Consider the following 26,600-nt stretch of genomic DNA (forward strand, 5'->3'; position numbering starts at 1 on the left):
TGTTGACTGGTGGCAGCCTATTTTATCAGTGTAGCACACGTAGAAAGCCCTCCCCTGGGAAAGAGCAATAGCTAGACTTTTTTTTTTTTTTCTTGGTGTCAACTGAACATATGTAGTCGTGTTTACACTTTCATAAAATAGGATACTGATGAGCATGTATACCCTTCCAACTCCGTATTTATAGAAATGGCTAATGCAATACCTTGCAATTACTGTCTGATGCAATAGAAGTGTTATCTGATGCAATCAGATAACACTTCTATTGTTTGTTGCAAACCTTTGCTTTGGGACAAACAAAATGACTGTAATCAAACAATATCTTATACGTTTCACTACAAATGTTACTTTTTTTTAAGATGATGCAGTTTTTTGTCTGCCACTGTAGATTCTCATTTTTTAGTTCCATTGTTATAGATGTTATTGCATTTTTAACACATCCGTGTTAAACTGAAGTAGTATATTGATCAGCTATGATAATATTAATCACTTGACAGAGACATGGATTTAATTTTATCTGCTTTTAATACTGCAGGCAAGTAGTAGATTAAATTATCTTCTCTCCTATTGTTTTTAAATTTCTCTATTCATATAATGCATTTTGACGATTAGATTTAACATATACCAAAGCATATACAGTAATATCTGGTTAATTTGAGTTCAAAGGACCAAAATATGTTTCGATTTAAACTTGGTTATGGTATCTGCTACAAGTTCAGAACATGCCAGTATTAATTAATCAAGAGAAATTTTTAATCAGATACTCTTATTAATACTGTGCAGAATTTTTGTAATTCTCATTAAATATATTAGCTAATCTTTTAGTTTAATTGTTGTAGACATTTGTGACTAGACAGTTTATGCATTAATTTAGTAAATGTAAAAGGCAACATTTGCACTGTGGAGAAATTTATTAAATTTCCTGCATGCAATAACAGGATTGCCAAGTTTTTTTTTTTTTGTTTTTTTTTTGTCCCTATAACAGTCACACAGTTTGATTTATATGAACTGTACATTAAACAATTGCTATGTTCTTTATTAGGTATAATTGTGCATACTTTCTAGAGAGAGAGAGAGAGAGAGAGAGAGTGTCTATATTTTGCTATATTATTTGCTATTTAATCCTTATAATCCAGGTATGATAATATTTTGAAAAGATACCATTTTTCTCTAGATGGAAAATGCTCAATGTCTGAATATAGTTGTGGGGAACCACTAGTGCTGCATGATCCTAAAACGTTTTTGGTTACTGCATAATCCTACAACGTTTTTGGTTGCTAATCACGTGATTGATATATGTTACTGTGGCAAAGGATGCCAATTTCAAATTTTGTGTGGTGAAAATAAAAATTTCATTGTGCCATCCCATGTTTTATCTGCACAGCCCACAAATACAACCATTTATTTTCAGAAACATTGGACCATAAACTTAGCATGGCTGTCAACATCCTGCTTGGTTGGAATGGGGAGCAAATGTACATTTTCTGAACAGTCATAGTTGTACTGTACAATTAGTTAAAAACAAGATGGGAGTGGTGAAGGGTTGTTCATTCCATTATAATTTGTCAATAGGTGAAAACCGAATGACCTCAAAGTAATTTCTTTTCAAATAGTTGTCTTCATTAAAAAAAAAAAAAAAAAAAAAGTTTTCACAAGCCAAACAAGAGAGAGATGTACTGAATGGTTAAGAAATCTGAATACTATGAAAGTGAGGTATATGTTTTAAATGTAAGTTCATTTAAAAAGCTTTAAAGGGTTCAAATTATAATAACTAATGTTTTTTTTTTGATTTCATTGCAATGATATATAGTTAGGAGGGCTATCATATCCTATGTTTTTGTTGCCAGCAAGATTTAAACTGTTGCAATGGTCTTAATGCTTAGACAAACAAATTGGATCACAAAAAAGTTAATCTGAAAATTATTTGAAAAGTTACACCGTTACGACAACCTGTTTTGGGATTTGTTGGTTGTTCAGCAAATGACATCCACAATAAAGCTTAAAAATATTTGCTTCAACTCTGCAGTAGCACTGCCAACCATTTTGTCATGGCATTCAGCTTTTCTGCATATACATCTCATCATTCTATTTATTTTTATATTTCATGTATCAATTATTTTATGCAATAAAATAATAGCTAGTGAAAGGACTAATTTGGGTTTTTCATGTGTTTTTTACATCTAATAAGAAAAAAATGACTTGTGAAAAAAAATGATATTGCTCACACTACAGAACAGACTTTTTCCACTATAATACATTATCTTGGTATTGCACTGCTTTTCGAAGATTTGTTTAAAAGATGGCAGCCAGTTTCAGGACTTACTGGTTTCTCTCACATAGCAGGTGATTTAGTATTGGTAGTGGAATGTGATGCAAGAAAGCAAGTGTATGAGATACAGCATCAGCCAAAAAAAAAAAAAAAAAAAAATTCACACAACCATTCCCTCTAAATGTTTTGTCCAGTTCCTCCTTAAATTTATTTAACCTATCAACTTCCACAACGACAGATGGAAGTTTGTTCCAGCAATTAATCACCCGCTGGCTGAAGGCAAAATTTCTGCACATCTATTTTACATCTGTCCCTTCCTCGATTTCAATTTATGTCCCCCTTAGGTTTGTAATCTGAACAAGTGGAAGAATCCCATCAGAATTCAGCGTGCTCAACCCATTCAAGGCCTTATACACCTCAATCAGGTCACCTCGCAGGTGCCTAGTCTCCAGCTGCTGCAATTTGCAGAACTTAAGCCCTCTCCTGGTAAGAGGATCGCTTCATTCCCCTCGCCAATCTTGTTGCCCCTTCTCTGTACACGCTCAAGCAAATCAACATCCTTCCCTAAAATTAGGCCTCCAGACCTGTACGCAGTACTCGAGGCGTGGCTTGACCTTATACAGTGGGACAATCACCTCCTTTTTCCCTGGTAGTAAAATTCCTGTATATCATTGACAACACCCCATGACCTGCCCTGGCAGCCTGTCTACATTGCTCAGAAAACTTCATATCTGACTGCACAATTACTCCCAGGTCTTTATCATTTTTCTACCACCTTAAATGTAGTACCACACAATTGGTACGTTTTCTCTGGTGTCATATGCAGTACTTTGCATTTGTCAATGGTGCCTCTGTAGCCAGGTAGGCAGGAGTGGCAGTGCATAGCACATGCTTCTTGATTAGACCGGGGGTTCGAGCCCGTGACCACCAAATACGGAGGATGTGGAAAGGACAGGGAATGACCACTGCATATCCTCGGAGCAATATGGCCTTAGTTGCTAATGCTCCTAAAAAACCAAAATAACAAACAACAAACAAACAGCATTTGTCAAGGTTAAACTTTAGTTGCCACTTCTTAGCCCATCTTCCAAAATTTGCTAGATCCTTTTGCAGTAGCAAACTGCCATTACTGTCATTAACAACCCTGCGAACCTTTTTTATCATCTGCAAACTTCGACACTAAGCCTGATATACCTTCATCAATATCATCGATAAATATACAAAACAACAGTGGACCCAACACTGAACCCTGTGGGACTCCACTAATAACATTAGTCCACTAAGAGCAGCACCCATTGATTACCACACCCTCTGTCTTCTCCCACTCAACCATCCTCTTATCCATTGTAGCAACTTACCCTTAATACCATTCTGCTCCAATTTGTACAATAGTCTTCCATGTGCAACAGTGTCAAAAGCTTTCCTGAAATCCAAATATATGATATCAAAAATATTTTTTGCATCCAGTTCCTTTGTAACCACATCATAATATCCTATCAGATTTGTCAGACGAGACTTTTCCTTAACAAACCCATGCTGTGTCTGAATTATTGCTGCAGTCTTGGTCTAGATGATCCTGCAATGCATCTTTAACCAGTGACTCCATTATTTTACCCAGAACAGAAGTTAAACTAACTGGTTTTGTAATTACTCGTGTCACCCTTTGATCGATCCCCCTTTGTGAATTGGGGATACATTTGCACATTTCCAGTCTGTGGGGACCTCCCCTGAGTCCCAAGGATGCTCTCATAATTATGGCTAAGGGTTTGCTTAGTTGCTTTGCCGCCTCCCTTAATATAACTGGATAGATCCCATCCACCCCAGGTGCTTTTTCTTACATTTAACATCAACAGTTTTCTCTTCCACTTTGCTCTCAGTTATTACAAAATCATTAAGTATCTTGCTACAATTTGATAACCCTTCTGCCATTTTCAAACCTTAATAATTCCTCACGTGTGAATGTAGATGCAAAATACTCATTCAGTTTGTTTGCTATCTGAGCAGGATCATCAACAGTCGAACCATCGATGTCATCAAGTGGACCAATTAGATTCATTCCCTTCCTTTTAGAGTTTATATAAGTAAAGAAAATCCTTGCTGTGTTTCTTAGCATCCTTTGCCAAAGATTTCTCGTAATCTGCCTTCGCCTGCCTAACCTCCTTTTGTGACCTGATTACAGACTAGCTTATATCTGCCATAGGCTTCTGAGTCGCTTGATAATTTATATGCATCCCATGCATTTTTATTCTCTGTCACGAGTCTCATTAGTTCATTTGATAACCATTGAGGCCTAAATCTTGAACAATATTTCTTAATAGGTATATGAAAACTTTTAGTTGCGTCCACGATTAATTCCTTGAATGCTTCCACTTAGAATTTACTGTTGGTAACATCGTCAGTTGATCCCACTGTACAAAATTTAAAAACTGTCTGAGACCACTGTACTCACCTTTTACGGAAGCAAAAAACCCTTTCCTTTACCCCTGATTCTAATTATATCTTTCAGTAAATCTGACCTCAGTACACTGTGATCCCTGCCACCTAGTGGTTTCCTTTATCTGCAAATTCTTAATACACAAATGATCACTGCTGATAACCAGATCAAGAATATTACCCTCTCTGCTTGCCTCTCGAACATGATGCTGCAGAAAAACAATCCAATAAATGCACAAAAGTCTCTTACTAGTGTGTGTGAGTGACCAACCCACAAGTTCCAGTCAATATCTGGGAAGTTAAAATCCCCCATTATAAGACATTCTGATTTTACTAGCTCACTCTATTTCTCTATACAAATTGTTCAATTGTACTCATTCGAGTCATTAGGCCCTATAACACACTCCTACTTTTATTTTTTGCTTTCACAGTGCTTATGTCACAACAAACTGAACTGAACAGTGCACTGTTCATCTGTATCAACTGGATGCACTTCTTTTTGATTTTATGTTTTTTTTTTAATAACAGCATGACACCACCTCCCTTCCTATCCTGTCTATCCTTTCTGTACACATTGTACTCCCCAAATTCGAATTCTGCATTCCTAATATCAGTGTGACGCCACATCTCTGATATCCCAACAATATCTGCCTCTAATGTCTTGACCAACACTTCAAATTCATCAAATTTATTTACTATACTTCTAGCATTGGTATACATGCACCTATTCCTAGTTACCCCGACACATCCCATATACCCATCTGTTTCACGATGACTGCCATCGGTCCCTGAAACCCCCAGCACACCGCACTCCAGGTCGCTACTTATTCTAATAGAAGTTCTGCAAGAATCACCTTCACCTCTGCTTGCGGCTACTTTTAACCTTTTAGTCTGTGAATCCCCCCCCAAGCTAGTAGTTTTCCGACTCACCTGACACTGCCTCAATAGCATCATCAAATATTCTTGCATCCTTTCTATTTAAGTGTATTCCATCCCTGTAGAAGCAGTCTCTCCTGTTAACAAGCACAGACCACGCTGAAAAAAATTCTACCCCCTTGAGCCTTGCACATTCCCTCCATGGCCGAATTGATTGACTAGGCTCTCATCATGTACTCCCTCCTGTCGTGTCTGGGCAGAATTGCAGACACTTTCAAATTTAACCCTAACTCAAGACATGTTCTGTTCCAGAGAGTTCGGCAAACATTTCACAAGTTGCACATTTTTTTAGGTTGTGATGCGTTGGAGAATCGCCCCCCTCAGTTCTCCCCCGAGTCGCATCACGTCTGCCACTTTGTGCCCATTGCTTTGCTGCTTTAGTCTGGGGCATGATATTTTAAATTAATAAGATCAATAAATTCAATTAATTAATTGTCAATACTACGCTATCTAATAGAATCCTAAATGCAGTGATGCATATTACGCTATATAATTATACGTTAGAGCTACCTAGTTACCACAATTAAAAATTTGAATTCCCTACTACTCTATACAAAAACAATGGCTGCAAGATTCGAACGAAATAACGGTTTTACGTATATTAAGAAATAATCTACAAAAACCTTTTATCTAAATTAAAAATAAAAATAACCAGCGTTACTATAAGACTACGTATAAAGTATAAAGGGTACTAGGAAAGTTTTGCAATATGACGCAACAATGAATCACAGGAAGCTGCTTGTTGCTGCGTGTTGAGACATGTTCATATGTGCATAGTAGCCGCTGCGCCAAGTCGATGGGCTCAGTTATTCATTAGTAGTGAGAGTGTAAAGTGCTTGCGATGGCATCGTGGTCACGAAATGAGATAAGGACAGTTTTACGGTATAATTTCGTGCGTGGTTTAACCATAGACCAGTGCTTAGAAGAAATGACTCTTGCACTAGATGATGATTGTCCACATCGTACAACGATATTCAGGTGGTATAGAGAATTCCAAAGGGGAAATTTCACTCTGGAGGATTCTGAGAGGCCGGGAAGGCCACGAATGTCAGTTACGGAGGAAAACGTTACTGCTGTGAGGAAAATGCTTGACGAAAACAGGCGAGTGACCTACCAACAGATAGAGGATACTTTGGGCCTAAATGCACCAGCAATTCGTTCAATTCCAAATTCTTACTCTCTGCCATTGTGAACTGTAAACTTAGCTTGGATTGGACCGCAAATACAGAAGTTATTAGGAATGTGCACACACATGGTGGTCTCATTGGTTTATTTTTTGTTTTTGTAAAGTAAGCTAATTGAGATTATTATTAGTATTATAACTGTAGGAGCATGTATTTATGGTCCAGTTTCATGTTTCTATGAATGAAAAATTTTCTTGGAATATTTGACAGGCGGTAAACATACACCTCCACCTGAGACAAGCTAATTGCAATCCCAAATACAAAGGAAAGTTCTTCTCATCATCAACAGGATTTGAACCAAGATCTCCAAATGTGATGAGAAGCAGTGTAGTATGGTTGTCATTGATTATTTTGTGGTATTGTCATTTGTTTCTTTTACAGGAAAATTATTGCAGTATATCTGGTGTGCTGAACACACATTTTGAAAACTTGGTTACAAAATATTTCATTTGCTAATTTTTGTAATTGTTTACAAAAATTTGTTTTACAGCAATAATGTATTTGTTATGTTTAACTTTGATAGGCTGAGGATAGAATTAAAAGCCAAGCAAAGTATGTAATTGGAAATACAATACTGCCTTTCAGTGTATTAACATTTCAAGAGGTGAGTGCCACTTAAAATTATTACTTAATGCTTAATTTTTTGTTTTGTCATTTCAGTTTAGTAGTATTTATGATGTTGAGAAATCATAGATAATAGAGGCATCATAACATTATATTCCTATGTAAGTGCCACCGCAGTCTAGTCATTTGCACTGTATGAATGCATGGATACCTGCTTCAGAGAAACTAGAGTCAAACAACTGCAATTAGACCTGTATGACATTCTTGTTATTTGTTAATTTCTTACCGCAGATGTTTTTTTGGTGGCTCAAAGAGGTGATAGGCTTAAAGAAAAAAGTCTTGTTCTGTGCAGTGGATGTTTCATAACTTTAGACCGGGGTTTGAGCCCGTGACCACCAAATATGGAGTATGCAGAAAGGTCAGGGAATGACCACCGAATATCCCTGGAGCAATATGGCTTTAGTTGCTAATACTCCTAAAAACCAAATAAACAACAAACAGTTTCATAACTTTATGTCAATGTCAGTTCGGGAAGCTCTGAAACATGCACTGCATGACTTAGTCCTGACTGAATAACGATAATCCATTACCAGGTCTGATAATTGTGTTTATTGTGGCATTGTCATGGAGCATGCATTTTAATAACAGTGGTTCTTGGTCTCACTGAACAGTCCTTTGCTTTATCCAGTATGGATGACTTTGTACTTCAGTGTTTGACCCCATTTCTTTTACTGATGCCATGTTTGAGCTGATGGCATCCTTACTCTTTCTCAGATGACAAACATAAATTTAAATTGAGGAAGGATGGCTGTAGGATAAATGAGTGAAAATTTGCTTTCAGCCAGAGAGTAATTGAATGTTGGAACAAACTTCCACAACATGAAATTTAAGGAATTTTTTTTTTTTTTTTTGCTGATGCTGTATAAGTTGGCTCCCTTTCATCATTTGCCATTGCTAATGTAATGCTTTTTATTATTATAATAAATCTTTTTTTATTTAAATATTTAATTTATATGAGGCCACAGTAGCTGAGTGGTCAGGAGTGGGAGTGCATACACTCTTTGAGTAGACTGAGATTCAAGCCATTGACTGGACTAGTGAGGTAGATTATGGTCCATACCCCCAACATGACTTGTTGAGGAGGCCTCTGTTCTGCATTGGATTGACAATGGCTGCAAATTTATTTAACTTATATATAAATATTTAATACTTTTTACTAACATCACATAATTATCAGTACATATGGAAAACTGCTGGCTTTTACTGCACATATGTTACCCCTCTACCTCTGAAAAAAATAATAAGCATTCTTTTGTGCAGCTATTTCCTGCTTTTCCTGTGTGTATCTTCATGGCTATTTGCAGGATGGTTGGAAAGAAATCCCAGAGAAAGCTCTCCTCCTCCTCCTGTGATCACTTAAATCAGCCCTGAATGGAAAAAAAAAAAACACCATTAGAAATTTTACTGATTGGTGACAAGAATCAATTGGACCTTTCCAAATGATTGGCAACTGGAATAATCATTATACTGCCATGGAGGACACAAGCTGAATGATTTGCTTAATTTTAATTGATAACATTATTGGATTGCATTCTAATCTTTTGAGTTTTTTTTATTTTTAGTAAGCTTGATGAATGATAAAAATTAATTTTGAAAAAGAAGTGATGTTTCTCCCCCTGATAATTTACATAATTTGTTGAAAGAAGGACATTACATGATTATTCATTATAAATGAATGAAGATAAGATAAAGGAATACTATCCTAACTTGTGTTAATATTAAGCCATGTCAGAATAGTGTTCCATTATGTTAATTCATAATTGACATTTTTTTTAATATATATATATATACATATTCTAAAATTTGCCATTAACCTCTTTTTAGTTTGTCCTGGTAATTTTGTTGTTGTTTCCACAACATAATTTAAATATAATTTCAGAATATTGCTGAAACACTGATTTGCTGAACCACTGCTATATTTGAATTTTAATATCAGACATTTTAATTTGTGCATTAATCATAAAATTGGCTTTTGTTACTAAGTTTATTAAAAATACATTTCTTTAATACACACACAACAGGGTTTTATCAACCCAAATAATGAATAAAAATGATTTTAAAAAATCAGTCAAAATGAAATAAATATCATTTGATTGAATAAAATTGTATATACAATTAACTCTTGATCATTGTTATTGTACAAATTAAAGAAATAGCCTCGATTTTGTATTGGTAACTAAATTTGTTGATGTGTGATGCATCTGATAAATGTAATCTACTTATTCTTCCTTTATTTCTCCCTTTTTAAATTCACATAAATTTTCTATTCCAAAAGACATTTGTAGAAGAATAAAAGAAATTTACCTCAGTATGATATGTAGAACACTTCTGTATGATACTCTCCAAAAATTAAAACGAATAAAAGATTAACGCAAAATGATTACCGTTAAAAATCAATTGAACACGATTCAAAAATTAACTAAAATTCAAAAAACAATTTTTAAAAATTTATTAAAAAATCATATAAAGTTAAACGTAAATTTTGAAAAACGACTTTCCTTCCTGAAGCAGACAATGCTTTTTGACCATGTGTTGTTATCACGGGAATGAAAATTACAGAGTGTGAGAGATTGAATCTTGAATAGAGAGATTATTTGTCCTCACACATATGTGTGAAACGGCACGATTGTTTTGTCTTTGCACATGTGCACAAAAGATCATGAATCAGAGATTAAATATGAACAACGAACGCTAATAGAATTCCTGTGTAATTTAATTTTGATGGTTTCTGCAATTAATAGTCTCATATAATTACATTGGACACTAAGTATTTTGGCCTTATTAAATAAAAATGTATGTTTTTCGTTAATGGCATGAAAGGCCAATTCTGACGCTGCTGAATGAGAATCACAAACTCAGGATGCATGCTGTTTTACATGAACAATGAGCAGAAATTGTGTAGATCCTTGGTAAGACAAGTCACAATCACTGCAAGAAATGTATACCAAGTCATTTGTTTGTGTTGCAAAAGAGGAAAGGACTGAGCGATTGTTCAGTATAGCATGTAATTTCCATAGTGGCCTGGCCACAATCTTAAATTTGGTATCTTTAAAGAATCTGTCAAGCTGCTTGAGCCACTGTTAAATGTATGGGACAGAAATAAAGTATTTTTTGATGTTACTATTGTTGGATGTTACTATCCTTAGCTTGTACCCCAATTCGGTTTATTGTAGCAAGGAGGTAACCCCTGTTTAAGAATCTGCTGGTTAATATTTTTGCATTTCTGAGTCTAAAGCAGATATTTATAGGCATTGAGAAATTTATAGGCAGATATTTATAGATATTTATAGGCAGATATTTATAGGCACTGATTAAAGATAATAGTCCTTTTGTAGGTGAATGGGTGATAGCTGTTATAATGTAGAAGCATACCGGTGTTTGTTGGTTTACGACAGATGTTAAATTGGATTTTATTTGTGTCCCAAGTAAGCATGAAATTTAGAAAATTAAATGACTTAGTATCTGTATATTTCCTTTCCAATGTAAAATTGCATCTAGGATGAATATTATTAAACAAATGTAAAATGTCTTGAATAGTGCTACTAACCAGAACATCATCTAAATACCTCCTGTAGTATGTGACATGGGGTAGAAAAGGCGTCAAGTGTATACACTCAATCTTTGAGAGATAGACCTCCGATATTAAGCCGCTTAGACTCAATCCCATTGGCAAACCAAAAATTTGTTTATATATTTTGTCTCAAAAGGTGATAAAGTTGGCTTCAATTAAAAGTTTAATTGATGAAAAATTTCTCTAATAGAAAGCTTTGTATAGAGTTATTGTTTAATATATCCCAAAGAATATCTAATGTGTATTCAACGTTTGCATTTGTATATAAGGAAGTTACATCCAGTGAGAATAAATTATCATTATCGCCGAGTCTACAGTCCTTAAGTTTATTAAATAATGTATTGTAGTTTTTTACCCAAATTGTATTGCCTGTGTAAAGGGTTTTATAATATTATAAACATGTGGCTAAGAATGAAAATGCTGAGTTTCTGTAAGAAACAATAGTAAGAACCAGAGCTGTAATGCTCAATATGTTCTACGTTGATAACAATGTTTGTAAAATAATAAGAGGAGTTTACCTCAATATAGTATGTAGAACACTTCCGTATGATACTCTCCAGAAATTAAAACGAAAAAATCGAAAAACTTGCATTAGAGTAACAAATAGTTTAAAAAATAATTAAAAATCAATTTAACACAATTAAAATAAGAATATTAATTAAAAGAATTTTAACGAAAAAAATTGCAAAACGATTTTCCTTCCTGAAGCTGAATGCTTTTCGCCCATATGTCATGATCATAGGAATGAAAATTACCGGATAGTGGTGAGTATGAAATAAATAGGGATTATTTGTCTTCGCACATGCGCTTACAAGCCCACGAATCGGAGATGAGATACGGCCAACGAACATTAACAGAATTTTCGTGTAATTTAATTTCTACGGTTTCTGCAATTAATAGTCGCGTATAATTATGTTGGACACTTAAGTATTTTGGCCTCGTTAAATAAAAAAAGTGTTTTTCATTAACGTATGTTTTTATTTAATGAGGCTAAAATACTTAGTGTCTAACGTAATTATACACGACTATTAATTGCAGAAACCATAGAAATTAAATTACACGAAAATTCTGTTAATGTTCGTTGGCCATATCTCATCTCCGATTCGTGGGCTTGTAAGCGCATGCATGAAGACAAATAATTCCTATTTAAGTTTCATACTCACCCCTATCCGGTAATTTTCATTCCTGGGATCACGACATACGGTCAAAAAGCGTTGTCAGCTTCAGGAAGGAACATCGTTTTGCAATTTTTTTCGTTAAAATTCTTTTAATTTTCTTATTTTTAATTGCATTAAATTGATTGTTAATTATTTTTTAAACTATTTGTTACTCTAATGTAAGTTTTTGATTTTTTTCGTTTTAATTTCTGGAGAGTATCATACGGAAGTGTTCTGCGTACTGTATCGAGGTAAACTCCTCTTATTATTTTACAAATAATGTAAGAAACAAAGTGCAGGAATGTTGTTCTGGCCTTCAATTCCTTTAACTGAGACATGGTAATGTAGTCATTTTTTTCGGTACGTGGTTAATATTGTACTGATTGGCCAGATTGGTAATAGTACCAGGTCTACCCTAAGATAAGTAAAGGTATCTGATATAATTGAATCTAACTTATTTATATAATCAGTTTTATTGAGTATTACAACTGTATCTCCTTTATCTGCTCTCTGAATAATAATGTCTTTATTTTCCTGAAGTTCACGTAAAGCTGTACTTTCATGTGTATTCAATTTAGGCAGTCGCGTGTCTTTTATGTTATTCACCACTTGATTAACTTGTTGAATAAATAACTCTTTTTGTGGACCATTACGAAGATCAAATTCAGTATCTGTTATGAACTGTTTTTTAGGTAGCTTGCGAGGTGGTAAATTATAATTTAATCCTGTGGATAAAAGTGCAATTTGGTCCTGCAATAGTGTATACGAGGAAAGATTTGTAACCTGTTGATATGCAGATACATTACACATTGGGCAAGGGGGCATTTGAGCACCAACTGAAGCATTCTGATACGAACTCATATGCACTTGGCCAAAAGCTTGTGAGCATGTGTTTGAACTTGTATGAACATGTATGAATACCTGTGATAATGTATTCAATTTGTTGGTGTGTCTGTTTTTTATTTCTGTGGCTTGTGTTTCACGTCACAAATCTGTGGAGGTCTTCAATACAGACCAATCGTTTGGATGTAGATAATTTTTTAATTTGCCGTGAAGTTTCCTAACCTGGGGAAGTTATTTTTGTTTATTCGAATACCGAGATTTTAAGGCAAGTTTAACTACATTATGCGATGTGTCAAGTGCTAGTTGCTTTATGCTCAAAATTTTATGATTTAATTTGTCCTTGGCAAATTTCAGAACGATATTGTTTTGAAGGCAATATTTTAGAAAAGAAACATGGTAAATTTGGGCCTAGTATCTTAAGGAGGTGAATGAAATGGTCAACAAGAGTTTAAAATATGAATTTGATAATATATAACAGAGCTATGGTGCTCAATACATTCTACATTGATATCAATATTTGTAGAAGAATAAGAGAAATTTACCTCAGATATGTAGGACACTTCTGGATGATACTCTCTAGAAATTAAAACGAATAAAAGATTAACGCAAAATGATTACCTTAAAGAATTAATTGAACACAATTCAAAAATTAACTAAAATTCAAAATAGAATTTTAAAAAATTAATTAAAAAATCAAGTGGAGTTAAACAAATTTTGAAAAACGATTTTCCTTCCTGAAGCAAACAATGCTTTTTGACTGCGTCATGATCACAGGAATGGAAATTACGGAGTGTGCGAGGTTGAATCTTAAATAGAGAGATTATTTATCCTTGCGCATGCTCGTGAAATGCCATGATTATTTGTCTTCACACATGAACACAAAAGATCACGAATCGGAGATTAGATATGGACGACGAACGTTAACACTCAGGTTTCTAGATAAGATCACATATCTTTACTGAAATTACCCTGGCTTCTCACCTTTCTTTGCTTAAACATATCACAGGTATTGCTTCCTTTGAAAAAAGCTAAATTTTCTATTTTGCACTTCCTCTAAACAGCTTCTGGCTCTGTATAAATCACAAATATTCGCTACCATGTTATGTTTCCACCTGGGTTGTGACACTCTTAAAATTTCTCTTAAACTCCTGTACTCTATCCAAAAGAGAGCACTGAGGTTAATTGATGATTTTCAATTTACAAGCTCACTTCACTTCTTGTTACACATTGTTCACTCTCTTTCTACTTCATTCCTTTTTCTACAGATATTTCCATCAGTGCTGTTCTTGTGAATTGGAATTTGTAATTCCCACCTCTTTCTTCCAAACAAGTCTGAATGTGTACTTATAATTACATCCATTCACAGTTCACCTCAACTCAGAAAAGTAATCCTCTTCACTTATCTTTTCTGACAATCTTTCTTCATATGTATTTCCTGAAAATTATGATCTACAGAAATTAAAGCTCACCACGAACAAGTATTTTCTGTTTTCTCAACCCTAAGACCATATTGGACTAGAGTACTGTAAGTTCCAATTGCTTTCATGTTTGTGGTTACCATTAAAAAAAAAAATTGCCAGATTTGTTGACAATTGCTATATGCAAGATGAGTATTGGAGAGGAGTAAATAATATAATTAAAGTGGTGCACAGTCCTAGCATACATCACTTTAAACTTATTTACTTAATTTTCATAAATATGGAAAAAGATATTATGCCTAATTGATTTGTTACTCCATTTTTTATTATCTAATCTTTAATAGTGTATCATGGTAAAATATTAATATTTGGACAAATGTGGAAAATATATTATAATATAAGAAGTGTATAGCACTAAATTTAATGTAGAATAACATTTATTGTATTACCAAAGATGTTTGTTATTTGGTTTTTAGGAGCATTAGCAACTAAGGCCACATTGCTCCGGGGATATGCGGTGGTCATTCCCTGACCTTTCCGCATCCTCCGTAATTGGTGGTCACGGGCTCGAACCCCGGTCTAATCAAGAAGCGTGTGCTATGCACTGCTGCTCGTGCCCACCTGGCTACGGAGGAGCCCCAAAGACATTGCATGGAAGGAAAGGTCCTTCGATTTCTGCATCTGAAGTCAGAAAATTTTGAAAAATGAAATACAGTCAGTTATTTAGGATAATAATGTTCAAAAATAGAGATAACACATGGATTATATCAGGTTAACACATTTATGGATAATTTCAAGCTAAAGGTTGTAGAATAACTGTTAGTCAAATTATTAGGCTTTGTGATATGGTATTATTTATATTATAGGAAATAAATTCAGCAGCACAGATTAAAATTCACAGTGCATAGAATGCACATACAAGATAATCTGTAATTATATATATTTTTTGTTCTTTAATTATTATGGTACAAAAACATGCTCATTATTTTTATGCTTGATGATCTCAACAATTGGTAATTGCATTTGTAAAGTAATACAGTACTTACTCTTTTCTAGATGCTGTATTATATGAGGAGATGTTTACTAGACAGTGCTGCAGTTCCTGTGGATTTACTGGAATCTGAACGACGTCAAGATCAGGCTCCAGCAATATCTAGTTATGTAAAGCATTTGTTATTATGTACTGAGAAACTAGATCCTTCTTCAGTTCACCACTATATTAACTTCCATATTCAACTTCTTCCTGCATACACTGGTATGTATAATTTATTTATCTTTTTTTTTTTTTTATATTGTTTATTAGAAACTTCTTAAATGTAAAATATTTATTAAATAATAGTTTGTTTAATAAATTTACCTTTTTTAATATGTATTCAACATTGCACATGAAGAAAAATTAATGTTTCTGGCAGAAATTTGTTTTTGTTCTTGTATATTTGGAGGTGAGTGTGAGTAATCTGAAGGTAGAATGTCCTCCTGATCATTTCCTCTATTTGAAAGTAATTTAAATAGTTCGTGCAAGAAATCCATTGTACAAAGATCATTCAAATTAAAACTGTAAAATTAACACAAAATGCATATTTTGCAATGATAATTCTGTGTCAGGTTATTGATTGAAGTCTTTTAACAATGCTGAGCTCACATGACACCCCTGGTATCATGCACCAAGGTAATCTTTAATCTGATTTTGATTGAAGAAGGAATAAAATCTACTTAAATTAATTTCAGAATGTTGGCTCAGTGTGGTGAAGCTTGTATGAGTCAACAGCAAGTCTGTGAGTAGGTGAATAAGCATAAGAATAGCATTGAAAGTGTTGAGGGTACCCCCTTAGCTGGGACAAGCACATTGTGTTGTGGTACCGGAAGTCATGGCAGTGGAAGAACTCATGCAAGGAAACTTTCTTTCAGTACCATCAAAGAAATTGCCATGGCATGTAAGGTTAGTGTTGTTTCAACTATCCTTCACTGATTAGACTTTGCGCTGTTTGATTATCACCTTTTTTGTCCTCTAAAAGCTGGAGTAAGAGGATGTCACTTATCAGATGACGAGGTCAAGACTGCAGTGCATGACTGGTTTCAATACCAATTACAAAACTTGTCTTGAGGAAGACAGGCGGTAATGTAGCTTTGGAGGAAGTGTGTCAAATGTAATAGCGACTGCATTGAAGATTGACATTCACAGTTTTCTTATTGTTTGCAAAGTACAATTTTTATGGTTTCCATTTGAATGACCTTTGTATTATTCACTCACTTAAGGTGAGCCTTTTCTTTCTGATCATTGTTTTTTATTAATTGTGGTGCTCAGAAGAGTATAAGTATATCTCAAAGGTAGCAAGCAACTCATGCTCATTGAAGAAAGACAGATGATAAAATATCCAGTCATGTATGAATTGAACAGACATTTATAAATTTTTAGCGAGCAGTGTATAGAAGCTTGAGCTATGAAACTACTTGTTAGGGAATGATGCACATTAAGTGATTGGGCTGAAAACCATGGCTTTCATACGAGCTTCTTAGTCCCATTGGCATTCTTTGTCATAATTTCAGTGGCTCTAGATGTTATTTTTCCACTCATTAAAAAAAAAAGACCAGGTTTGACTGTCATCACTAATTTGATTTTGAAGGAGGAAGATTTTCTGGCCATTTTTTCAAATGGGACTGGATTTCTGTGCCTTAAAGTAATCTGCTACTGTAGAGTTTTTCCATCTAAAAACTTCTAATTTTTTTATATTCAAAAATGGATAAACTGACCTGAGAACTTAAAATTATATATTGAACACCCTGCCTCTTTGAATAACTGTATTACCATGGACAAGATTTGGCAGTAGGCATACCTAACTACATTGTGCGGTGTGAGATATAACAGTAATTGGTAAGCATCACTAAAACATGGTACGTACTAGTGAGTGCTAATCAGACTTTAAATGGGTATGATCATGGGTGGCTAGGAGAACAGGTGCCACCAATAATGACACAGTATGAATGATAAGCTACCATTTAAATTTTCATGGTGTACAAAGGCTAGCAGACTAATGACAAAATGTGCTGCAATCATATGTAGTGTGATTGGGAAATGGAAGGCTGTATTGTTCAGACCAACAGGAAGAAAATAGTGGAGGAATTAACTCTGTAGTTATTATGAAACCAGTGACCATGGTATTGACTTGATTTTCTAAGTAATAATATAACTGCCTAAATAGTAGCATTCCTCTCTGTTTTGGTTTTTTTTTTTTTTTTTTTTTTGTCTTTTCACTCTACATGTTTGCCCTAATTTTTCTTATATTTATTTGACAAAAAAACTTTTACCATATGAAGGGACTAATTGATTTTTTACAAAAAAAAAAAAAAAAGGTAAAAAAGTGAACGATCTTTCGATGAAAATGTGAAATCTGTGTTCTTTTAGTTGTGGAATTATTTTTACATTTTCAGTATATTTGTTTTAAATAATTTATTTTAAATTAAATTTATTAAATATAAATATTTTTTATGTATACAGATTCAAGTGTTGTTTACAATTTGCTTGAAATTACTGCTGTGGCACCTGATGTTCTTCCCCAATATCTTTTAAATTACCTTCCAGTAATTAAGGTAAGGATGAAATATTTTAAATTACAATTTTGTTATGTCACCTATATTAAAATTTTCATTTAAGTTATAGTGTATTTTGTGGAGGTCAAAGAAGCTGAATGCTGAGCCCTATATCATATATGCTTTGAACACTCTCATCATTTTTTAGTATAAAAATAAGCATTTTGTTCTTGATACAAAAGTTCATAATACACATTGGTCATGATACATAAGTATTATGAAAATAAATTATATATATACATGGAAGTTTATTCCTTGTACCTTCATTCTAATGCACCATAAAATCCTAAAACAACCAACCTTGTATCTGCCTATTTTTATAGATAGAGTGAGATTCACATGGGATTGTTAGTTTGTAGTAATTACCCCATAGTAAATATACTTATTCTAGTGCAGCTGTGTCTTTGGAAGACATTAATTTCTAACTAATGTCTAAATAAATGAAGTCTAACTTGCACGATTTTTGTCTAATTAAGTTTAATGAACTTAAGTGAAAATATGTTGCAAGATGCAAGGCCTTAAACCTAATCACTCATGCCTGAATACATTGATTTAGTTGAATTGATTTCATTTAGGGCCTACAATTTATTTTCACTTTAAGGTTCAGTTAACCTAATTAGTCAAAAATTATGTTAGTTGGTGTATGTCATTTATCTATTTAGTAATATGTTTTAGTTTCATGTATGTATTTCACATTGTATGTGAAATACATACATGATAAACCATCAATATAAACCATGAAGAATCATATGTTAAAAGATACGAGGGGGTATCAAAGAGTTTGTACCTTTACCTAGAAATAATAGCCCTAGAAAGGTGAGACTTCACAGGAACTTTAATCCTTTTCTGTGTACTCTCCATGTATAGCAACACATTTCTCCCATCTATGGATCAGTTGTTTAATGCTTTGATAATAGAAGTCCCTACTTCTATGATCAATTTCGTTGATGACTTCCTGAGATGAATCAAAGCGGCATCCATGCATTGGTTTCTTCATTTTTCGAAACAAGAAGAAGTCTGACTGTGCTGGGTCAGGAGAATAGAGTGGGTGCTGCAGTAGTTCATAGCCACACTGGGCAACAAAATTGGTGGTGGCAATGGCCGTGTGAGCTGGTGCATTGTCTGACAGAAGACGGACACCTTTGGTTAACATTCCACACCTTTTCACCTTTAAGGCATTGCATAACTTTTTCAAAAGATTTCTGTAGTATTCTCCAGTAAGTGTGGAACCGTGAGGTAAGTAATCTGTCAGGATAACCCCTTTTCTGTCCCAAAACACAGACTGACAACATCACCTTCTTTGCAGATGGAGTGGCCTTTGCCTTTTTCGGAGGTGGGGAGGAGGTGTGCTTCCACTGCTTTTATATGTCTTTAGTCTCCGGATCGTACTAGTACACCCAGCATTCATCATTTGTCACCAACCAATCAAAAAAGTTCTCAACATCTGCATTACACAAATCCAACAGTTGACAAGAACATTGCATTTGACATTGTTTCTGCAAAGGTGTCAGCAAGCTTGGAACCCATCATGCAGAGAACTTAGCCATGTGCAAATGGTCATGTAAAATGCTGTGGGCAGACCCATAACTAATTCCCACTGCATTTGCGATGAAATGAATTGTCACACATTCACTCAACATCAGCTGCTCAACCATTGCAACCATCTCACTGTCTGTGGATGTTGATGGCCTTCCTTCTCTTGGCTCGTCAAAGACACTTGTCTGATCGCACTGGAACTCCTGTTTCCACTTTTTTACAGCGTCATAGGATGGACAATTTTGTCCATACACAGCTTTCATTTCTTCGTCAATTTCCTGAGCTTTCTTGCCCTTCAAATGCAGGAACTTGATCACTTCTCAATACTCCACTTTGTTAACCCTAGTGTCCTTCCTCAGATTTCGGGCTCCACCTCTGGTGTACCTACGGGAATGAAATTTCACATGTTAGTTATTGAATATGCAGACAACTTATATTAAAAACGGCATCTTCCTACTAATATTTTGTCTAGGTCAGGGTATGAACTTTTTGGTACACCCTCGTATATAATAATTAGAAAATAAATTAAAAAAAGTGTGATACAAAGATTATGCGAAAAAGAATTGATAAATCTTCAGGCTAATGAACTTTTAAAATTTAGTTCTTTTAGATTTCTAGAAGATATATTTTGAATATTCCCTGAATTGATGATTCTTTATCTTTTACATAGAATTTAATGATATCAAGTGTTGAAGAAGTTAGAGAAAATGCAGCTCAGTTGGCTGCTCTTCTGCTAGCCTGTGGCCTTGAAGATGCACTGTTTTTACAAGAGTTAAATTTACTTATGACTTCCATCACTCAAAAGGTAATCTATTCTCTAATATATTAAAAGCCATTTTTATGTAGGATGAGTAATATTTAAAAATGACACTTGTTGCATTACAAATGGAATAAACTATATTCAGCAACTCCTTTCTGGGAGTCTTTCCAGCAGTAAAATATAAACCTATAAACCACACTGAAAAATGTTACTTACTGTTAATATCTACCAGTAAGGGTCATTTTAAAAAAGTAAACTATTTTGTATTTCAACAAATACAGGATAATGTCAGAGGTAATCAGAACTATAGACTGGCTTACATTTGGGTTAAAAGGGAAGTCTTCATTTGATGGTTTTGAGAAGCATATAAAAGTTAGATGGAAGTTGTAATAACTAAAGCAGTGTCCTACAACTAAAAAATACATATATTCAAATCCTGGCATGATTAATATGAATTGATCTTTAAATACTATTCCTTTGCAATAGTTTCGGATTTCCAAAGAGGCAATCAGCTTGATTTATGTTTAGGTTAAGATGTGTTTTCTTAAATATTAATCCTGAAGATAATAAATTCTAATAAAATGAACACTGCATGTTCATTTTATTAGAATCACTACTAGTCTATAGTCTGAATCACTGCTTCAACATGACTTTCAACAGATGCTCAAGGATTGAGATCCAAGGATTATGCTGGCCCGTACAGATGTTTGAAGTCTTCCTCGTGTTCCTCAAACCATATTTACAGATTTGGCTTGAAGGGTGGTTGCATTGACAGTGCCCTCCAGTGAGATCAGGGGAATAATGGCATGCCACTGAAATATCCCCCACACCATTGCACCTTCTCCAGCAACCTGTACTGTCAATAGACATCAAGATAGTTCCTGTGCCTCATTTGATGTTCTTCTTATGTGTACTCTTCTATCAGTTATGATAACCTCAACTCTGGACTCATTGTACCATATGATTATCCTCTGTCCTCCTACATTCATCCTTTGTGTTCCTGTCCAGTGCATCTGTATTTTCTAGTTCAAGATGAGATATGAAGGTCAGTGCTTCAATAGTATTTTTTGTAGGGTTTTTTTCACGTAGGAAATCTGTTCACTGATGTTTTTTGGGTGTTTGTACATTCATTAACAACTTGAGTGACAATAGTCTTTGAACACTCAACAAATACAACTGTCTTCTTTGCTGTGGCACCTGCTAAATGTGTGTTGACAATCATACCTCTCTGGAAGTCTTTGACATCTTGTCCATTCCCCATTGCTGGTAAACTGATTTGGGCACTAGTCGTCACATGACTTAACTGTGTGAACTCTTATTTACATATGCAACTATTTATGCAAAAACATAGATAGCTGCATATTTAAATATGCATAAACCTCCATGGTCCTAATAAAATGGCCGGGCAGTGTATTTTAAGAATAATATAGTAATTTAATGGAACAACTGGAGCTGTTAAGAAAGTAATTGTGTTATATAAATGTGTTTAAAACAGTGATTGCCATCTTTGTCTTGTAGGTTTTTTTTCCCTTGTTTAAATTTTCATTTTTATTTTATTTATTATTATTTTTTTTTCCCACCTCTCCTCTCCCAGCATTTTGAAGCTCAACATGGATCTCTGTTGGCACTGGGCTTTACTTTAGGAAGGAAGTTATATCTCTTGAAAATTTCTGGCATAGAAAGTGATCTACTCTTTAAGGAAGGGTGGTTTCTAGAAGCTATAAAGTTAATTAGTAAGTGTCTGAATTATATTAGTATAGAACTAGTAAACTCAGAATTAGTATTTGACAAATCACACACCTTAAAGATAAGGCATTTTGATTTAAAAGGATACAAAGCTTACACATGACATCAACCTTTCAAACATTCCTATTTTAATTTGATTGCATAATTTTTGTTCGTATGAACATCTGACCTCAAAGCTGGTTTGAATTGTGCAGATATTCTATGTGCATGTGTTAGAGATGCATAAATAGGTGCAACAGTGGATTATGTAAAAGGGTGTTTAACATATTCTGTGTATACACCTGAGAAAGGCAGATATTTGATCGATTGAAATTCACATGCAGTTGAAAATTTTCATTGCATTCAAGCACTTTGATTTAGTTCTAACGACACATTATGCTATCATGGAAAAGTTTAGGATTTTAACTCTTACTAATGACTAGAGGAATTTTTTGTAGGTTTTCTACTTGATGCTGAATTTTTTTTTTTTTTTTTTTTATGAAAACCCCAAACACGAAAGGTATCAAAACCTATAGTACTTAGTACCGTGCATGGGTTGAAGGAAACGTATGGGGGGAGGGGGATGCCGGAAACTTTGCTCTAAAGACTAAACATGGGTTTCACCACTTCAAGTCTCCAATAAGCAAAGTGGTGGTATTTCACCGGTTGATGAAAGTCATCTACCACCTGCTGGTTAATTGAAGATTATAAAATTTTCATCCTGCGAAGCAGGCTTATCTTAATTACACACAACTTATAAATATAATGCATAATATATATTATATTCCCACTTACTGCCAGGACTACTTACTTCAAACTAGAAACCAGATTATCACACTGTTGACAAATATTAGTTAACCTTCCTTTGGAAAGTCAAAATTTTACTGTTTGAAGAGAAAATAATTTATGAAGTTAGTAATTAACTGTATTTAATTATATTGTCAGAATTTGATTTTTTAGGTTGATTTATTTATTTGTGTAAATTGCCAATTACCAAAAACAGATAATATAAAATCAGGTTTTTAAATCCTTGATTAGCAGATTTTTAATTAAAAACTTACTCAATTTGTAAAATCTTTAAGTGAATAAATGGTACTTTTCTTCCCATGAAAGTTTGAAGAAATATGGTTTTAATAGGTAAAAATTAATGATGGTTTTTGACTATTTTGTTATGTGACTTCTATCATTTTTGAATGGAATAGGATAAAAAATATATATAGTAGATATTTTATTCTGTTCCATAAAAATTGATGTTTGCATTCTTTTTACAGTACAGCCACTCCAGACTTATGTAAGGATTGCATTCTGTGGAACTCTACATAAGTCGGAATTTCCCTAAATACTTATGCAGCACTCGCAAATTTGATTGAAGCAAAAAATAAATGTTTGGCAAACATGTAGATAGAATTATTTATTCAATTTTTTTTTTTATCTTGTGCAGGAAAAATTACAAAAGTGTACAAAATTACAAAAAGAGAGAGGAGACAGAGATACAGGCATAACATCAGCAAGTTTTACCTTTCAAGCATCGTTACCAGAATTAACTCTCCAGCTGATAAGCACGCTGCTGCAGAAGTTGAGAGCTGTGGAGATTTAGAAGAGGTTTTTCTCTGCAGCTGCAGAATTGGCACTGGAGACTTCAAGCATACTTTAATATTTTGGAAACCAGTGCGATGTTTGAACCTATTAAACCACCCATTGCTTGCTGCAAACTTGGCTTGGGGTTCACCATACTTATCCTTTAATATCTTCATAAATACTTTTTGCTTTTGCTTGAATGGCCATTGGACTAAGGAGCATTTGCTTCTGAATCTGATTTTCCATCCATATTAGTAATTGTTTTTCTATCTTTGATATAGCACCTGAATGCTGTTTTTTGATCACTGTTGATTTTAAATGCGTCGATCCTTTAACATGCTCTTTTATACGTGCACTGTCACTTAAAATAGTATTCACTGTTGAAGCAGCGAGACTTAATTCCATGCAATAGATGACAAACTTTGTCCTGCTTCGTAATTCTTAATTAATCATCTTCATTTCTAAATCAATTTTGTTTTGTTTCCTAGTACTGCCAGCACTTGCACTTTCCGTTGGTCCCTTTCCTTTCACCAAAAAACAAATAAATTTTCAAATAAATTTGAAAATTTATTTGTTTTTTATATAATTGAAGATTTCAGTGAAGTAAAAACCCACAGAATTCCAGTTATTGGTATTATCGCAAATGCAATACGATTGAGTTTACTACCCATTTATAATCATCATCATCAGCCATTTTCAATTCACTTGCAGGATGAAGGCCTCTCCAGCAACTTTCCAGTTCCTTCTGTTTTGTGCAATGGCCATCCATTTACTATCCACAAACTCATGAATTTCATCTATCCATCTCTGCCGCTGTCTTCCAGGTTTTCTTCTAGCTCCTCTTGGGTACCATTCTTGTATTTTCTTAGTCCATCTGTCATCATGTCTTCGAGCTATGTGTCCTGCCCAAGACCATTTTAGTTCTTTAGTTTTGATAAGAATGTCCTTTACTTGAGTTTTCTGCCTAATCCATGTGTTTCTCTTCTTATCTAACAGTCTGATTCCCAATATAATTCATTCCATTCTTCGCTGTGTAGTTCTCAGCTTCTCTTCCATTCTTTTGGTGAGTGCCCAAGTTTCACTTCCATAAGTCATGGGATGCCTCCGTAGCCAGGTGGGCAGGAGCAGCAATGTGTAGCACATGCTTCTTGATTAGACCGGGGTTCGAGCCCCTGACCACTAAATGCGGAGGATGCAGAATGGTCAGGGAATGACCACCGCATATCCCTGGAGCAATATAATATGGCCTTAGTATCAAATGCGCCTAAAAACCAAATAACAATAACATCATAAGTCGTGGTGGGGAGTATACATTCCCCGTTTATAATAGATTGCGCTAACAGAAAAGCCCAATAAACTGGAAAGTGCAAATTGTTTTTATTGTTTTATGATAGTGACCTCCAGAAATGTGTTTTAGAAAAATATCACAAAGGTGTTCAAAATTGATTCTTATAATGGAACATATGATAACGATGAAAGTGTAGTGCAATTTCCATTATAAAAATGACCTTTTAGAGAGATAAATAGCTTTAGTTAAATAGTGAAAATTTCAACTTCCGAATTACTAAAAAAAAAAAAAAAAAAAAAAAAAGCAGTGGAACGTCTTAGAATGAATTACTGAAAAAAAAAAAAAAAAAAAAACCCACAGTGTGTTATTGGGTTCACATTACGATATTTTCATGATGCCTCCATTTATTCTTACGGGGATGCAAAATATGTTTCCATGATTTTTTTAAGTTTGCACCGGCCGGCAAAAACTTGCGAAGTCGAATTTCCGTAAGTCCAGTATTATGTTAGCCAAGGAGTGGCTGTATATCCTTGTTAATGGATATCTAATATCCTCCATGATTGTATAGTGATTTTGTCACTTGTCCCCTATTAGGAGAGGCCTGGATTCAACATCTGTCACTGACTGGAAGAATTTCTAAATCCCTTTTCATTTGAGGCTATAGTTATGAGACCGGATTAAAGTGTTTAAGACTTTAAATGGGTTGAGTAAACTAAATGCTAGTGGAAACTTTGCTCTTTCTCTGACCACACACACACACACACACACACACACACACACACACACACACACACACACACACACACACACACACACACACACAAGGAGACATGAATTGAAAAAGGAGATGTGTGAAAATTTGCCTTCAGCCAGAGTAATTGATTTTTGTGGATGGAAGTGAGTATTTTGATTAAATTTAAGGAAGGATTAGACAAATTAATAGAGGAGATGGAAGACAGGGTGGGTGGGTTTTTTTTTTTTTGGCTGATGCTGTTTAAGTTTGCTTTCCTGAATTATTTACTGATACTAAACCAATCTCAACTGGAAAAAGTAGGGGCCTTCCCCATGAGTTATTGCAAATCTTGAACCTACACTGTGTGTTGGTTCAAGATGTGAAATATATATGTGAGTGTGTGTGTGCTAACATTGGCCTGTGAACTTGCAGATATATTTTACACTTACAGATATAAATTGCACAACATAACCTGAATAGCTGATGTGCCTAAAACCCACTAATGGAAACAACTATAATACGGTAGAGCATCAGTTATCCGGAATAATTAATGTCAGACCTCTTCCGGATAATAAAGTAATTTTTTAAAATAATGTTCGATTATTTATTGTGACCTTTTTTTTTTTTTTTTTGCTGCAAAATCTCTCAAGTTCCTTAATAATATCAATTTGATTATATTGAATTCTTCCTGGTTTTCTGCCCATTTCAGTGCTGTTTCTTTTCACTGACATTTCACGGTTAAAAAAAAACTGGGAAAAATAAAAAATCACACAGTTTCGGGCTGATGTTGTTCTTATCGAATCTGAGCTAGACTAAACTAAACATAATATGAAATGTAGAGAACAAAATATGTCATGGAAAATTGGGTTCACAGAAGCGAATGACTAAACTATCACTCATGGTTTCCGAGAAAACCCATTTGTCGTAATCCATTTCACCAAATGTACGACGTAAAAAAAA

The 26,600-nt window shown here is 34.3% G+C and overlaps 1 protein-coding gene across 1 annotated transcript in view; it reads left to right on the forward strand.

The window, feature by feature from the left end:
* Window positions 1-26,600, forward strand: part of LOC150086083 (proteasome adapter and scaffold protein ECM29) — a 367,922-nt gene that overhangs the window by 108,115 nt on the left and 233,207 nt on the right. Inside the window, exons 14-18 of the mRNA XM_090374364.1 lie at window positions 7,343-7,423; window positions 15,489-15,687; window positions 17,929-18,020; window positions 20,227-20,361; window positions 21,911-22,049. Of these exons, the coding sequence (XP_090230490.1) occupies window positions 7,343-7,423; window positions 15,489-15,687; window positions 17,929-18,020; window positions 20,227-20,361; window positions 21,911-22,049 (646 nt within the window). The remainder of the gene's footprint in view (window positions 1-7,342; window positions 7,424-15,488; window positions 15,688-17,928; window positions 18,021-20,226; window positions 20,362-21,910; window positions 22,050-26,600) is intronic.

Source organism: Mastigoproctus giganteus, chromosome 5 (genome assembly GCF_048544385.1).
Source record: "Mastigoproctus giganteus isolate SK-2022 chromosome 5, ASM4854438v1, whole genome shotgun sequence".
In the NCBI taxonomy this organism is placed as follows: domain Eukaryota; kingdom Metazoa; phylum Arthropoda; class Arachnida; order Uropygi; family Thelyphonidae; genus Mastigoproctus; species Mastigoproctus giganteus.